Genomic DNA, 17,944 nt, shown 5'->3' on the forward strand with positions numbered 1-17,944 from the left:
TCTTATGGTGACTTGCTTGCTTTTCTCAAATCTTTGGTTTTTATTTTCCTTTTTTTCCTTCCACAGTATTTTTCTGCCACCAAGATATTTGCCCTTCAAAGCAACTCTAAACATTATTTTGTGCTCAACAAACCAATCAATCTCAATGCTAGTCAGAATATTAGGTTCTTTGTGTAACATTTTATTTTTGGCTTTGCTTATGGCTCAACGTAGAGCCACAGACTATTTCCTTCTGCTTTTAAAATTCTAGGTATTGCTTGAAATATGCCTGAAATTTGCTCTCCATCTGTTTTCAAGATTATTTTATGCATGTCAATACTTAACCTGCCTCCTCTCTGAAACTTCCTGGAGCCCATCACCAGTGTCCTTACCAGGCCGTTCACAGATGCTGCCATTGAGGGGGTTGATGCAGGTTGCAGCCTTTAATCCCCGAACAGTGGGTTCTGATAAGATTCCGCAGAACCCAGCATCGCTAGGCTCAGATGGCATCCACTGTAGTAAACTATTTGTAAATGGAGACATATCTTCCCAGCACCAGTAGGAGACGTTGATCTTCCGAAGGCCAACCCATGGGGTTAAGGTGAGCTTGGACTGTGGGCAAAAGAGACATAATTATGAAAACAATCAATGTTTTGACCAAATAGGCTACTTGATAAAACCCACTAAGTTAGGTATATTCACAGGTACAGGAAAGCCTTCCTATACTCTAAACTCAGCCATTGGGATAGATCACCACTTCAATATGGCCATTTTACAAAGAACAAATTGATAGCTTAGAGAAAAGAAATATCAAAATTTTCACAGAGATCCATAACAAAGTAATAACTGAGTACCAAAATTTTTATACTCTGCATCAAATCCTACAAAGAGATGGTTATCCTAAACTGGCTTAAGTGCCATTCACACATGAAGTCATTTCACCAACATTCATAAAATATTGATAATGTATCCATCCTTAGAAAAGGAGCTAAGCCTGTATGATGCTTTTATTTTATTTTTTAAATTTTGGGGGTCTGGGGTTGTGGGTCAATAACAGAACACTTGCCTAGCATGTGTGAGGCACTGGGTTCAATCCTCAGCACCACATATAAATAAGTAAAGAATAAAGGTACATCAACAACTAAAAAATATTTTTAAAAAAATTTTAATTTGTTCTAATTAGTTTACATGACAGCAGAATGCATTTTGACATATTGTACACAAATGGAGCACAACTTCTCATTCCTCTGGGTGTACATGGTGCAGTCACACCAGTAGTATAATTATACACATATGTAATAATGTCTGTCTCATTCTACAGTCCTTCCCATCCCCACCACCCCACCCACTCCCACTCCCCTCTGAACAATCCAAAGTTTGTGTGATGCTTTTATAATTGTATACATTGTGAGATGGTTAACACTATCAACTAATTGACATCTATTACCTCTCATATTTACCTTTGTATGACCGTATGTACATGTGATGAGAACATGTAAAAACTATGTCCTTAAGAAATATTTAGTATACATTCACCATTATTAACTACTATCACCATAGCATATATTATCTCTAGAACATCTTATGTAACTAAACTTCGAACAATTTGATCAGCATGTTCCCATTTCTCACTGCACCTCCCAAGGCCCTGAAAACCACCAGTGTACTCTCTGCTTCCCTGAGTTAGACATTTATAAATTCTACACATAAGCAAAGTCATGTATTTGTCTTTTTGTGACCAGCTTATTTCATTCAGTATAAGGTCCTCCAGGTCTATCCATGTGGTTGCAAATGACAGTATTTCCTTCTTTTTTAAGGCTGAATCATAATACTCTGTGGAGGAGGGGTGTGGGTGTGGGTGTTTACTGTATTTTTTATTCTATTTCTCCACTTAGCAATGGATTTTATAAAGAATAAGAGCAATGAACACCTTGGATGGTTTTCATCTCCTACTCCCTAAAATTTCCTTGCCATTGCACTTTAAAAAAAATGTTTTATAATCAATTTATAATGTCTAACCCAGAAATGAAAGGTAGTCTTAATTTTGACAGTTGAAAAAAACATGTACAATGTATTTTCACTTTTGAGAAGGAAAAATATGCATGCCTAGTAAAAGACCTGAAATAAATAAATTCTAAGATATTTGTTTTCTTACATTCTTTTATTAGTATTTTCTAATTTTCCTTTAAAAACAAACAAAATTATAACTAATGTATTTTACAAGTCTTTTAATAATGTCTTTTTGCTTTCCTGATAAAATGCAGAGCCATTAGCATTATAGACAAGGTATCTCTGATTTGGATGTGGGCCCTTCTTGAAGCCCAGCTACAGCATCTTCCTCCCATCCAACCTGCCCCAGCCAAAAAAATTAACCCGCAGCTCGCTCAGTGAGCCATTCCCTCAACCTCTACACCTTGTATGAGAGGGTGCCAACATACAGGGAGCCCGTCCTTCTTCCCTTTCCACTTCACTCCTTCCCACCTTCAGGATTATCTCCTCCCAGCTCTACCACACAGCCTCTACCCTATCTTGCTTTTTCATATATGGGATCTACAGACTGGGCCACATCTGGAGATAAACCTATGGGGAACACATTACACTTTAGTTGTCTCATCTGTTTGTCTTATCTCAAGAGTGTGGGATTCGGTTTAATTAAAGCTATCATAGCAGACTAGACCACCCAGAACCTGGTAGGGCTGTAATACCTGAAGAAGAGAGGAAAGGGAACTGAGGTACATCTGTGCCCAGCTGGGATGATAGGAACTTTCTACACCAATTGTCTCACACAGAGGTGGACTTAAGAGTCACCAGTAGAGAACCAGCACTATGGGCAAAGTTGTGAGCCTCCCGTTTCTTGAGGGAGTGAATGACCATAGATAGGTAAGGCTGGCTGACAGCCAAGGACAGAATGCTAGGAGAGGCCAACATCTGGGGAAGAGAAGAACAGAACCAACACAGACAATCTCTGATGGAGATTATAAAATTAGAAAAAGCTATCATAACATACCAAATGTGGTCCCTGAGGTAGGCATATTAAGCATGGGCTGCCAATATCTGAGAGTCCACACCATAACAAAGTTTCACTGGAAAAAAAGTACTGAGAGAGTGTAAACACAGGCACCTCTTCCCTCCCTATCTCAGAATGCCCTTTTATGTGATACACAGAGCCAGGACCCAGGCCACATTCCATACTTTATTCACATTAGACAAAGCCAGTTTCACCCAGTGAAGTGGTGCCCTGAGTTCCTCACTGCTTAACAAAAGAATATCACCCCCATACTTCTCTCTACCACAGTCTACCTAGCTGAGAGAGCTTTGTTCTCTGAATATCTGCTTAAGTGAAGGTATAATCACAGGGCCTGCACTTTGGACTAAAAATGGCAAAATGTGATTGTGGAACAACAACTAAAAGTCATCCAATCATCCAATAGCTTGGATGGACAGGAACAGAACGTGAGCCTTGCTGATCTCAGAAACCCTTCAAAAGAAGATGCCCTCTCTTGTTGGGCTGCCAGGTCTAGAGAGACCCAAACAGATGTATATTTCTTGGTGGTAGTGACAACATGTTCTGAATAATACCTTAAATCTAAAGGAAATAATGTCTAATTATGATGCCTAATTAGCTGTGACCCCTCGCTCCCTACCACAGCAGAAACTATAGAGGCAAAACAAGCAGGGATCATCCAGTGATGTCACCAGAGTATGTGCACAAATACACACATTACTATACATCTCATATATTATTTTTCATGTTATAATAAATATGACTAAGAAAATGTATGAAGTATTAAAAAGGTTTCAAGGTTAAAGGCATTTAAGGACAAGACTTCAGCTGGGGTTATAGCTCACTTGGTAGAGCATTTGCCTAGCATGTGTGAGGCACAGGTTTGATCCTCAGCACCATATAAAAATACATAAATAAATAAAATAAAGGTATTGTGTCTGTCTACAACTAAAAAAAATATTAAAACAAAAAAAAAAAAGGAAGAGACTGACAGTGTAGCACCATATCTACTACGCCACGCATCCTGGCATTCCTCCTCTTCCCATCACATCTGTCACCCACAGCCTTCCATGCACCAGCTGTGGTCATGCCCTCAGCAGAAAGGTGGGTAAGAGACACTTAGGTTCTGAGGATTCACTCACCATGCTTTGTGATGGCTGCATTATTTGCAGCTGCTTAAGGACAAATTCCACTTTCTTCTGGGTTGTAAGGGAAGCCAAGAAGGCATTGTGGTTCCTACAGTACAGTTTAGCATTGTCATAATTCTCCTTGGCAGTAGTAATTTTCAAACACGAGTTTCCAACCAAATGCCAGCCAACGCCACAGATATTTTCTTTAACAAAGGGGGAGAGAAAAAACAGCTTTAGAAATTACATAAAACTACTGTATTCCTAGTTCAAGTTCCTGAACACCTAAATGATCCTTGAGATTGAATTCTAGGTGCTTCATTAAGAATGTGGTAAGGGCAAGAGACACATTATTCACTTCCAGACACAGAATGCAAGAGATAAGTTTGTCAGTCCTATCTACTGGGTCTCATGAAGTATATTCTGAAGTCAACTCTCCTGTCACTTGGAGGAAAATTCATTTAGTGTAAATGCTAGATTGATGGCAGAGCTTTTAGAAGAATAATTAGAAATAAGACTAACTCCTATGTGGAGAGCAAACAGATGAATATGCACATTAGAAAGGTGGAGTACAGAACTTTAAACATGGAAATAAGTTGGGAATGAATAAATCTAAAGTCTTCAAATGCTGCACTTTTCCTTATTTTCAGGTACAAGTTATACCCAAGCACATAAATCATACCAAAAAATGAGGAGGGTAAGATCTTAGGAAAAGTCCAAAGTCCACACAAGGCAAGTTTTGTAATCAGTTCCTTGTGATCAGGCTGAACCCACATTAAGATTCTGCATAGAAGCTGGGGACACTCCCGGTTCAACAGTGAATGAAATAGCAACACCATCAGAACCAAAGTACCCTGGAGACACCATGAACAATGTTCATTAGCAGAAACAGCCACTGAGATCATTGGGAGGTACCACAGGAAAGAGATCATTTGAGAGCACACAGACTTGCTCCTTGAAGCATGGAATGGACAAGTTAAAATGAAGACTCTAGGACCCCACCCCAGGCCTATACAAGAACATGCCTTTTGGCAAGATCCCAGGGGTTTTGCTATTCATGAATGACTGACACTCAGAACAATGAACAAGAAGCCCATTCTGAAAGATGTACTGCATTACTCCAAAGAACATTCAAAAGGGCCCTGGTTCTACTCAAGTGGCCTGCTCATGCCTCAGATGTTGCATAGTGCCACAGAACTCCCCCTTCCTGGACATCCGGTTGGAGCAAATATATCAGGGGTTCAGTTGGCTGGCCACCCCAAAGTCATCACCTTAAACCTCAGGATGCCATAAACCAGGTTCTCAGGACTGGCAGTCACCTCAGAGTTGCTGCTAACACAGAAATCTGCCTCTCCCTCTGCTCAGAGAAGCCCCTCAAGAGGTGCCAACAACCGAATCCCCATGTTCAGTAACACTCTTCCATACAGTGCCCAGAAGTCTGGCAGCTGAGACTACAGACTTCTAGTTTTAGTTATCACAGCCAGGTGGATGTCAAGGGAAGGAGCAGGTTCACCGACATGAACCCAGAATCATTTCATTCTCCAGAGGAGCAGATAATGTTTGACTTATTTCAAAGAATAGAGGAGTACATACTTACAAATTGGATTTTAGTTAAATAAACAACAAATAAATGTGACAGATACATAGAATAAGGTCCTCCCCCCAATTAAGTTCAACCCAGATTGCAAAAGATTAAGGGTTCTGGATCCATACTCCAGGTGCCTAGCAAGGCTTACCAGGCAGAGCAATACACTCCTGATTCCGAGGCTCCCACTGGCAGTTCTGGTCCAGGGCACAACTCCTACAGCTGGTCTTCTTATTACAGTAGTACATGGGGTTATCCTTGGGACAATTCTCATACCTTGAAATGGAGATCTAGAACACAGTGGACAAAAGCTTTTGTTTTATATCCATAGAGATAACTCATGCTGAAGACCAATAGGACACTAAACACAATAATATCTAACCAAGAAAGCAAATAAATAGAGATAAATAAGATGCTAATGAAGTTGCAGTGCATCGGAAACACTGTAGTAAAATGTTCTGTTCATAGACATGCGTTTACCTGGCAAGAAAGCAGTCTACTCTTTTAAACAGCATGCCTCAACCTTCTCAGCAGTAAAATGGAAATATGGAACAGTCTATTTTGTGAACTGACAAAAATAATCTATTTTATAAAGTGACACAAAAAAAGGTCTTTTACATAAACTTTAAAAGCTTGGTCATCTTAATCTTATTTAATAAGTCCTTATTATAATCTAAATATTCAAAATCCTATGTGATTTTAAAGCCCTAGAAAGAGATACTGAAGAAATACTTTTTCAGTAAAAAAAAAAAAAAAAAAAGGGAAATGAAGAACACTGAATTTATGCTGATCCAAGATATAACAAAAGACAAGGAGATTGTGGCAAAGTCTATCATTTGCTCGGTCTACTAGAGAACACTACACACCTGCTTCAAATCCCAACTTTCTCCAACAATCTCACAAGGGTGGAGTGAGCTTGCTGTTACAAGCCTCAGACCAAAGATCTAGTACTTAGCCACAACCATGCCCAGGGAAAATTGTCCTCAGGCACTAGTACTACCTCACCATAAACAAGGCCCATGGCAACTGAGAATGTTGAACCAAATATATACAGCATCCCTTCCAAAAAGAAAACTTGAACTATAATAAAATCCAAGTCTACATCCCATTTAAAAAAAATTTGGACCACTATTTATGGCCATACACTCAACCTACACCTAAACCCAATTACGATATTTTTATCCCCTGAAATCCTTAACAATTGGACCCTGACCTGGCCTTCTGTGCAGCTGTGGTTCATAGGGACACAATGGTCATTGCACCAGTGGCAGTCATTGGTGTTGGCCGTGCAGCTGTAACAATCCGTGTGCTGGTCACATCTGTCATGGTCAAGGGCTAAGAAGAGAAGAAATACTCATCAACTGTGACAGCTTCTATTAAGCACAATCTGAGATGGGTTAAAAAAAGAAAATCCTAACAATGGCTGGGAAGTAAAATGAACAGTAAAACTGAAAGTAAAATATATTGTTATGTTCAGGTTAAAAAAGCCCTAGAAAAAAATCTGAGAAGAAACAGTATTTTCATTTAAAAAAAAAAAAAAGGAAATGAAGAGCAAAGATAAGTTAATTTAACAAGTCTAACATATAATAGAACTGAGTCTTTGAATATTTTTTTTCCCCAAGAAAAAACCAAGCAGCAATAGAATAAACACCAGAAACTGTCCAGGAGCCAAAGAAAGTTACAAAGGAGACCAATCCATTCCTCCCAGTTACAAACACCAAAGCTCATTTTGAGCACAGGCAGCAGGCAGTGCCTGGACCCCAAGGGAAGTGTGAACTGAGTCACGCTGCATTGATTTCCACAATGCAAGCTGCAGAACCCTGGGGTGACTGCAGACCTGGTGCACTTCCTGTTGACCCCAGAAAAGAGAAGCTGCACCACCATGCTGACTCATCCGCTGAACCACCTCTTAGATACCGCACATGGTGAAACCCAGAAAGTGTAAATGGAGGGGCATTGGGGTGGTGGCTCAGTGGTAGAGAACTTGCCTAGCATGTGTGAGGCACTGGGTTTGATCCTCAGCACCACATAAAAATTATAAATAAGTAAATAAATAAAGGTGTTGTGTCCATCTACAACTAAAAAAATACTTAAAAAAAAAAAAGAGTAAATGGGAGGGTCCATGGCCCGCCCTCTTAAAGGCCCCAGCAGTATACCCCTTAGGTTGCTCTTCCTTCTCTTGTCATCATCAAAGGGGTATGACCACCTCTGCACAGAGTGGAGTGAAACAGGGAGTTGATACTGCACATGAGATGACAGGAAATGGGCTAATACTGAATCATCTAAGATAATTCAACATTATTTCCCATGTACATTTGCACACTTAATTTGAACTTTTAAAAATTTGATTAAAAATAACTGTTTCACTGATTTTATCCTTTTCAGGAGACAATGACTAATCCCACAGTGTTCTGGTAATTCTGTTCTCCATCAAAAAACTTGGTTGCCTGGGTGTTCTTACTAAGGATTTATGTTCCTGCCTTCTAAGTTGCTGAGGCTGACTTTGAACTCACGATCCTCTTGCCTCAGCCTCCCAAGCCACTGGGATTACAGGTACAGTCTGCACTCAGCTGTTCTGTGCTATGTCAGAGCAAAAGGACAAGAAGCTAAATTGGAAGGGTAAAGAAAATAGCTTAGAAAACATGAGGGGAACTTCTAGAAGTGGGAATCATTGTTCATCCTCAGCAACTCTCTGTCTTGTTCTCACTGCTGTATCCAACTAGAAGAGCTAGAAAACAGTTGTGAGGATGGCAACTCCTCTATCTACAATAGGCTTTTCTAGGTTGGCCTTCTTAATCTCATCCTTAATGTCAGACCTCCAAATCCAATATGGTAACCAGGATGTTAAAAATTCAGTTCCTCAGGCACACTAACCACCTTTCCAGTGTCTGATATTCCCATGTGGCTAAGTAGCTACCAGACTAGAACAGGGCACATATGCAATATTTCCAGTATCAAAACAAGTTCCATTGGATAGCACTGCCTTGAACCAACTGTAGCCAGGTCATGGAGCCAGAGGACAAAGCGTATGGCATGCCAAGAAGATTTTGTCCCTATCATTCACAGACAGCTTCAAGGAGCCACACAACCTGTTCTCATCTGTTGTAAAGATATTTACAAACTAATTCTCAAACTCCGAGAAGGGCTTTGCACAAGTTATTACTAAACTAGTATAGATAATAAGGTGAATATAAGAAGTATACATATACTGTTTCTGAATAAGTGATCAAATGAGATTTCTAATTAAATTCTAAGAAGAGAATAACATACTTCTTTTGGAAAAACATTCTGATTTTAACTTTTCTGTTTGTTCTTCAGTTGCCAACTCCCAGGAGATGCATTGAGACGACCCTGTGTCCCACACACAGCGGACACCAGGTCCTGCTGCCACACAAGCAGCTTCACTCTGATATGCTTCACATTGTTCCGAGGTGAATACCAGGATGTCACTGAGGAGGAGACTGTTGAAACCACCAAACACATACATGGTGCTAGAGAAAAAAGGGAGATAATGAATTTGCTGAAAAATTATTTACAAATACATGATATACTTTGTAGACAACATTCAGACAAATCTTATATAACAAAGTCCTCTAAGAAATTACTTCAAGGTCTCTAAAATTATAATTCCCTTCCCTCCCAAATTCCACCCTTTAATCCTGACCTTTGCTCATCAAGAATAGTTCCAAAAATCACCCATGAAATTTGTACATGCAAAAGTGACATCTTGGGCTGGGGTTGTGGCTCAGAGGTAGAGCACTTGCCTCTCAGGCATGAGGCCCTGGGTTCGATCCTCAGCACCACATGAATAAATAAAAATAAAGATATTGTATCCATCTACAACTAAAATTTTTTTTAAATATTTAAATTAAGATTAAATTAGTGGGTAATTAAATTAATCTTAAATTAGTGGGTCTTTTCAGTAAATGGTATCAAGATAACTAAACATATGAAAAAAAGGTTAAACTAAATCCCTTTCTCACTCTATGTACTAGAATAAATTCCAAATGGATCAGAGAATCATCCAAAAGAAGAAATCACATAAGTTCTAGAAGAAAGAATAGGCAATCTTTTTCATAACCTAAAAGTAGGAAAAACCTCCATATGACTTAAAAATGCAGAAGGTAGAAAAACAATTTTATATAGAGAGGACTTAAACCATGCATATATCTTTAAGCATATGAAAAGATTCTCAACTTTAGTCAAAAGAGAAAAACAAATTAATGCTCATAAGCTGGGCATGATGTCACACACCTGTGATCTCAGCAGATCCAGAGGAGGCTGAGGCATAATGGTCATAAGTTCAAGGCCAGCTTGAGTAACTTATCGAGGCCCTAAGAAACTTAGTGAGAGCCTATCTCAAAATCAAAAGAAAAGGGCCAGGGGTGGGGAGGTTAAAAAAATAAAATAAACCTCACACTTATGTAACATTTTTCACCTATCACAGTAGCAAAGAAAAAGACCTCAAAATTTGAGCAAAACACGGAAAGATGAAGTTATGGGGCAACAGGCACACTCACACACTGCTGGGTTTATAAAATAGCACAAGCCCACAGACAGGTAATTTAGCAATTTCTAATAAAACTACACATCAACCTTCTGAATCTGAAATCACATTCTAGAAGTCTATCACAAAGATTCAATAGCAAAAATACATGTGAGGTAATTAACTACATCATTAAAAAAATAGGAAAAAGATTCCAACACTCCAAAATCTATTAAACTCTGATGCATCAACATGATGAAATACTACACAGATGTAAAAAGAAATGAGGAAGATTTCTGTATACTGCTATGGCATTATCTCCAACTGTTATGCGGGGAGGAAGCCATGCAGAAAAAAGTATGTACCCCATTTGAATCAAATGTATGACATGTCAAGATCATTGTAATGTTTTGAGCAACTAATAAAAAATTTTTTTTAAAAAAGTATGTAAAATGTGTAGCAGTTTATCTATTGAGAGAAGGAAGAGCTCACACACAGAAACACAGTTTTTCTTTAACTGGTCTTCTTAAATGACCAACACAATAGTAATAATTAAGACTATGACTTAGACTGTAGTAATTAAAAACATTCATTCCCCTGCCGGTCCACATCAGAACTTTTTAGAGAAAAACCCAATGTGTGTCTGGGACAATAAATGTTCACAATGAATGTGGACAATATTTTCAGTATGAGAAAGACTATGTAGTGTCAGAAAGATTCAAGAGCTACCATGAAGGGATGCTCCCTGGCTACAGATGGAAAGTGTTTGAAATTTAATAAGAATAAGAACTATAAAGGACTTGGTACAACACACCAAATATTTTTAAATCCTTAAATTCAATAACACATGCCCATGAACCCATCTGTCATCTTTGGACAATGCTAAGAAATCAGTCTATTACTTTGAAATTTTCAAATAAAGGAAAATAATCAACCTTATGAAGTAATCTTGTTGTAATCCTAAAGTGAATCTGACTGCATTAATTTGCAGGAAGGTCAGGAGAGATACCAACATGTATTTGAAAGCATGGGGATACACCATCAAAATCTGGACTATAAGAAACTCTACAGGATATTCAACACAGTGTCTAGCAAATAAATGGAAACATGACAGGCAAGGAGCCTGTAATTAAGAAAAAGAACATGTTTTAATGGTTTTAATTTAGTGATTTAAGTTGGATCCTCATTTCAACAAGCTAAATTTTAAAAGAATTATAAGACAATTCAGAACCTTGAATATGAAATGAACGCTGATTATGTTAAAGAACTATTAATTTTTAAGTGTTATAATTTTTAAGTATAGGTTTTTTTGTTTGTTTGTTTTTGGTTTTTTTTTTTATTTGTTTGTTTTGTTTTGGTTAGGGTTTTTTTTCTTCTTTTTTTCTGGGAAGGAGTACTGGAGAGTAAAACTCAGATGCTTTACCACTGAGCTATAACCCAAGTCTTTTCTATTACTTATTTTGAAACAGGGTGTAAGTTGCTTAGGGCCTTGCTAAAACCACTGAGGTTAAACACAAACTTGCAATCCTCCTGTCTCAACCTCCACAGACCCTGGGATTACATGCATGCACCTCCAATCTCAGCAGTACTTATACGTTTTAAGAGTCTTTAATGAAAAATAGTCAATTCTCATTATTTGCAGATTCTGTATTTGTGAATTTACCTATGTGCTAAAATTTATTTCTAACTCCAAAATCAATACTTTGCAGCAGTTTTTGGTCACTTGCAGGCATGTGCATGCAGAATGGTGAAACATTTGAATGGTGAAACATACGTATTCCCAGCTCAGCTCAAACAAAGGAGTGCTCTGACTTCTTGTCTCAGCTCTCATACTGTAACAAGTGTACCTTTCATGGTTTTAGTGGCCCCTTCTTGAGTTTTTGTGCTTTACTTTATGCTAGTGATTTCATTGTTTACAACCCCTAGTGCAGTGCTCAAGTGCTGCCTCCTGTTTTAAGCCACGATGTACCTTTGTGGAGGAAATATGTGTGTTAGATAAATTTTGTTTAGACATGAGTCAAAATGCTGTTGACGGCAAGCTCAATGGTAAGAAATTGGCAATATATTGTATTTAAAGAGAAACACACACTGAACAGGGTTAATATATTGACTAGTTTAGGAAAATGTGCTGAGAAGGCTCGCAGAAACCTATGTCCTGTACGAGCAGAGAGTCAATATTCACTAATTCATTGTGTGCAGAACATAACCACTGTGAATAATGAAAACCAACTGTAATCTAAAATATTTACTTGTGAAATCCTATTGTGCTAGAAAATTGCTTCCAAGTAAGATGGACAGGTTCAGGATGGCCACAGATTGATGACTACACAGAGTAAGGGGCACATGGGGCTTAATTATGCTATTATCTCTACTTTTTTAAATCTTTCAAATTTTCACAATAAAAAGTTTTAACATCCTTTTAGGAAAAAAGAATTTTGCTTAAATCTCTTCCATTTCAAGGATAACATTACATTTCTAATACTGACTAATATTACAAATGGGCCTGTTCTTTCCTGCATTTGATCTCTTCAGTTTAATTTTGTTTTTAGCCTAAAAACTTAATATAATTATTTATATTATCTGTCTCTAAAAAGAACAAGGCCCAAATCATGCTATTCATTTACTTATTCACTCAGAAATAACCATTTAGCATCTATTACGAACAAAAATACCTCTGGCCCCTGATCCTTCAGTCTGGAAATCAGCCCAAAATTCAGCTCCAGCTCTCTGCTGCCCCAGCTGGATGGGCAAAATCTCAGGCTGAAGCCCTCCGTGAACTTGATTCATCTCTTAGTTTCTGTCCAATGTTTCCTCATTATCTTTCCAGTTCTTGCTTTACACATATTAGTGTTCTTTCAGTGGGAGAAGCTCCAGAAGTGAAAGTCCTCCTGAAGTCAAGGGTCAAGGGCTTTTTTATTTTTTCAAGATAGGGTTCTATGTTGCCCAGGCTGGACTTGATTTTGTAATTCTTCTGCCTAAGCCTCCAGAGTAGCTAGGATTATAGGAGTACACCAGAGCATCTGGCCAGAATCAAGGTTTTTAAGAGTTTTAAATCAAGCCCAATTATCCTTCAGGGTGCTTTAATAAAATTTCACATCTCCAGTAGTATGTGTCTACACAAGGCTTCAAGAACTTGCAGAAAATAATGAAAAAGGCAGCACCAGCCATATAGTAAAAACCAGGGTAAACTTATAAACTTCCAGAACTTTGAACATTGGAGTCTTATTAGCTGAAAGCATTTAAGCATTTTAGCAAAACCATTGAGAAATCATTGGCTGAATACTAAGCTGATCTAGGGGCACTCCAGAGGAAGTTGGACTTTAAATTAAAAACAAGAAAAAACGACTAATCAGAGAAATCAGCAGTGGCACCCTGTGTGGGGAGACAGAACAGAACACACAGTACCTTATATAAACAGCAACAGTTGTCAGTGATGATGGTGACAAGAATCACAATCTGATCAGTTTTCTTACCATTTATTGTTTTAAGATATTTAGTTTTCAACAAAATAAACAAAAAAATTAAAACCTGTGACCCATACAGAAGAAATATAAGTCAACAAAAACTACCTCTGTGGAGTTCCACATGTTTGTCTTAGGAGACGAAGATTTCAAAGTAGCTATTATATATTTTTAAGGAACTTAAAAACTATGTCTAAAAAAATTAAATGAAAGTATGACATTAATGGCTCAACAGATAGAGAATACCAATAAAGAGACATAAATTAAAATTATAAAGAATAAATGGAGGAGTTGGGATTGTGGCTCAGTGGCAGAGCACTTGCCTAGCATGTGTGAGGCTCTGGGTTCGATTCTCAGCACCACATATCAATAAATAAAATAAAGCTCTATTGACAACTAAAAAAATATTTTAAAAAAAGAATAAATAGAGGGCTGGGGTTGTAGTTTAGCAACAGAGCACTTGCCTTGCATGTGGGAGGCATGGGGTTCGATCCTCTGCACCACATGAAAATGAATATATAAAATAAAGGTACTGTGTCCATCTACAATTTAAAATTTTTTTAAATAAGGTATCATATGTATCTACAACTAAAAAATATTTTTTAAAAAAATTAAATAAATGGAGCTGGGCACAGTGGCACATGCCTATAATCCCAGTGGCTCTGAAACAGGAGAATCATGAATTCGAAGACAACCTCAGCAATAGCAAGGTGCTAAGCAACTCAGTGAGACCCTGTCTCTAAATAAAATACAAAATAGGGCTGGGGAGTGGCACAGTAATTGAGTGCCCCTGAGTTCAATCACCAGTATGGAGAAGGAGAAGAAGAAATGGAAATCTTGGAATTGAAAATACAATTATGTAAAACAAAAATTCACTACAGTTACTCAACAACAGATTTGAGCTGGTAGAGGGAAAAAATAGCCATTTTAAAAATACATTACTAGGAGGTTGGGGATATGGCTTAAGTGGTAGCGCGCTCGCCTGGCATGCGCGAGGCGCTGGGTTCGACCCTCAACACCACGTAAAAATAAAATAAATATATTAAAAAAATACATCACTAGGGCTGGGGATGCAGCTTGTAGTAGTAGATCAATTGCCTAGCATGCACAAACTAACATGCATAAAGCCCTGGGTTCCATCTTCAGCACCACATAAAAAAAAAAGATAGATTAATTTAATGATATAATCTGAAGAAAAGAAAGGAATAAAATACTAAAAAAAAGTTAACAAAGCCACGGGGACCTGTGGAATTCTTTCAAGCATACCAATATCTACATAACAGAATTCCACAAGGAAGAGTAAGGAAAAAAAATACACTTAAAGAAATAATGTTTGAAAAATTTCCAAATTTGAAAAAGATTAGTCCATACATCCATAAAGTTCAATTCCTTCCAAGTAAGACAAACACAAAAAGACCCATATCTCAACACATCATAAACTGAAAGCTCAAAACTAAGAGACAATGTGAAGACAACAAAAGTAAAACAATTCATCAGATAAGAGAATGCCTTAAGATTATCAGTTAAGAAACAATGGAGGGGCTGGAATTGTGGCTCAGTGGTAGAGTGCTTGCCTCACATGTGTGAGACTCTGAGTTCGATTCTCAGCACCACATATAAATAAATGATTAAAATAAAGGTCTATCAACAACTAAAAGAATATTTTTTAAAAAAGACAATGGATCTTAGAAGGCAAAGGAAGACATAGGGAAAGTGTAGAAAGCAACAATGCTCTGACAAAACTATCCTCCAAAAATGGAGCTAAAATAAAAATATCATCAGATAAACACTAAAAGACTTGTTAGCAGACCTGCCTTATAAGAAATACGACAAGAACAATAATTGTTGGAGACTTCAATATTCTACTCTCAATATTGGAGGACATAGCACTTGAGCAACATGGTTAACCAACTTGACCTCTTACCTAAACAACACTCCACCCAATAAAAGCAACATATGCAATCTCCCATGGAACATTCTCCAAGACAGATAATATACTAGATCATAAAAAAATCCCAATAAATATTTATCAAAATAGAAAATAAAATGTGTTCTCTGACCATCATAATAGAATTCAACTAAAGATCAGATATCCACAAGCAAAAGAATTAAATTATACTCATGCAAAAAATCAACTCAAAATGCATTAAAAGACTTGAAGTCTTTTAAAATGTATTTTAAAAATCATGAAACTAATAAAAGAGCTGGTGGCACACTCTTGTAATTCCAGCAGCTCAGGAGGCTGAGGTAGGAGGATCACAAGTTCAAAGTAAAAGTGGTGCTAAGCAACTCAGTGAGACCCTGTCTCTTAATTAAAATACATAATAGAGCTGAGATGTGGCTCAGTGGTCAAGTGCCCATGAGTTCAATCCCTGGTACCAAAACAACAACAACAACAACAACAAAACCTACTAGAAGAAGGGCTGGAGTTGTGGCTCAGTGCCTAGCACATGTTGAGACACTGGGTTCAATCCTCAGCACTACATAAAAATACATACATAAAATAAAGTTATTGTGTCCATCTACAACTTTAAAAAACCCATTGGAAGAAAACAGGGTGAAAGCTCCATGAAAATGGCCTAGGCAAGAACTTTTTTTTTATGTGACACTAAAACCACAGGTAACAAAAGCAAAAATAGGCAAATGAGGTCACATCAAACTAAGAAGCTTCTACACAGAGAAGGAAAGCAACCAATTGATTGATGACACAAGCTATGTAATGGGAGAAAATATTTCTGTTTAAATAACACATCTGATAAGGGGTTCATATCCAAAACATATGAGGAATTCAAAGAACTCAAAAGCTAAGAAAAAATATTCTAATTTAAAAATGGGCAAAGGACTTGAACAGACATTTTTCAAAAGAAGACATACAAATGACCAACAGATCATGAAAAAAGTTCAACCTCATTAATGACCAGGGAAATGCAAGTTTAAAATACAATATGAGGGCTGGAGATATAGCTCAGTTGGTAGAGTGCTTGCCTTGCATGCACAAGATCCTGGGTTAAATCCTCAGCACCACTAAATAAATAAATAAATGAATGAATGAATGAATGAATGAATGAATGAATAAGATATCACCTCATACCTGCTAAAATAGTCATTTAAAAAAAGAGAAAATTTTGGCAAGGATATGGAAAATTGGGAACTCTTGTATATTATTGATGGAAACACAAACTATTGTAACCATTATAGAGTATGAAGGTTGCTCAAAAGTTTTTAAAAAGAACTACATATGGTTCAGCATCCCACTATTGACTATATATACAAAGAATCATCAGCACACTGAAGAGATATTTGTACATTTATGTTCATAGCAGCATAAAATAAGTATTTATTACCATATCTGAAAACTGCATATTTTAATACAAACAACAAAATGAACACTACATTCATTTCTTTTTTTAAAAAATATATTTTTTAGCTTTACTTTATTTATTTATATGTGGTGTTAAGAATCAAACCCAGTGCCTCACACATGCCAGGCAAGTGCACTACCGCTGAACCACACACAGCCCCAGCCCCAGCCCCACCACATTTCTAAGCCCACTATTGGCTCACAGAGCATGACGTGAGTCAGGCTGGATTCAACAAATTCTATTTGTTATTTAATCAAATGAACTCCCTCCTCCACCAAGGAAGAGTTGGTTTTCTCGGCAATACTTAATTCCTCTGGTCACCTAGTGGCTCTGGGAAGGCAGGGAGAGGTCTTCAAAGAAATCTAGAGGGGCCAGGGTTGTGGCTCAGAGGCAGGTTGTGTGCTCACCCTGCATTTGTGAGGCCCTAGGTTCGATCCTCAGCACCACATCAAAAAAAAAAAAATTTATACACACACACACACACACACACACACACACACACACACACACACACACATATATTATGTTTATTTAAAAAAAAAAGAAAAGAAAAGAAAATCCGGGAGCAGGTGATTGAGAAGAATAGCTAAGTCAACTAACTATACCTGACCCACTGCTGCTGACTTATTAAAGAAATGATGTGAGGGCTGGGGATGTGGCTCAAGCGATAGCATGCTCGCCTGGCATGTACAGGGCGCTGGGTTTGATCCTCAGCACCACATAAAAATAAAATAAAGATGTTGTGTCCACCAAAAACTAAAAAAATAAATATTAAAAAAATTCTCTCTCTCTCTCTCTAAAAAAAAAAAAAGAAAGAAATGATGTGAATCAAAGCTTCTCCTTCACCATATTATTTCATAAAATTAAACTAAAACCACAGCCTTTTAGTAGATGGCCTTGTTCATTATCTCCGCCCCAGCCAAGCCTGTCCAGTACTCAC

General features: G+C 37.6%; 1 protein-coding gene across 1 annotated transcript in view; it reads right to left on the minus strand.

Moving 5' to 3' along the window:
- The window catches only part of LOC101964358 (attractin), a 140,471-nt gene that overhangs the window by 51,383 nt on the left and 71,144 nt on the right, over window positions 1–17,944 (minus strand). The window contains exons 12-16 of the mRNA XM_005320520.5: window positions 8,966–9,186; window positions 6,909–7,030; window positions 5,847–5,985; window positions 4,126–4,316; window positions 372–591 (exon numbers count right to left, since the gene is read on the minus strand). Coding sequence (XP_005320577.2) covers window positions 372–591; window positions 4,126–4,316; window positions 5,847–5,985; window positions 6,909–7,030; window positions 8,966–9,186 — 893 coding nt within the window. The remainder of the gene's footprint in view (window positions 1–371; window positions 592–4,125; window positions 4,317–5,846; window positions 5,986–6,908; window positions 7,031–8,965; window positions 9,187–17,944) is intronic.

Source organism: Ictidomys tridecemlineatus, chromosome 5 (assembly GCF_052094955.1).
Source record: "Ictidomys tridecemlineatus isolate mIctTri1 chromosome 5, mIctTri1.hap1, whole genome shotgun sequence".
Taxonomy (NCBI): Eukaryota; Metazoa; Chordata; class Mammalia; order Rodentia; family Sciuridae; genus Ictidomys; species Ictidomys tridecemlineatus.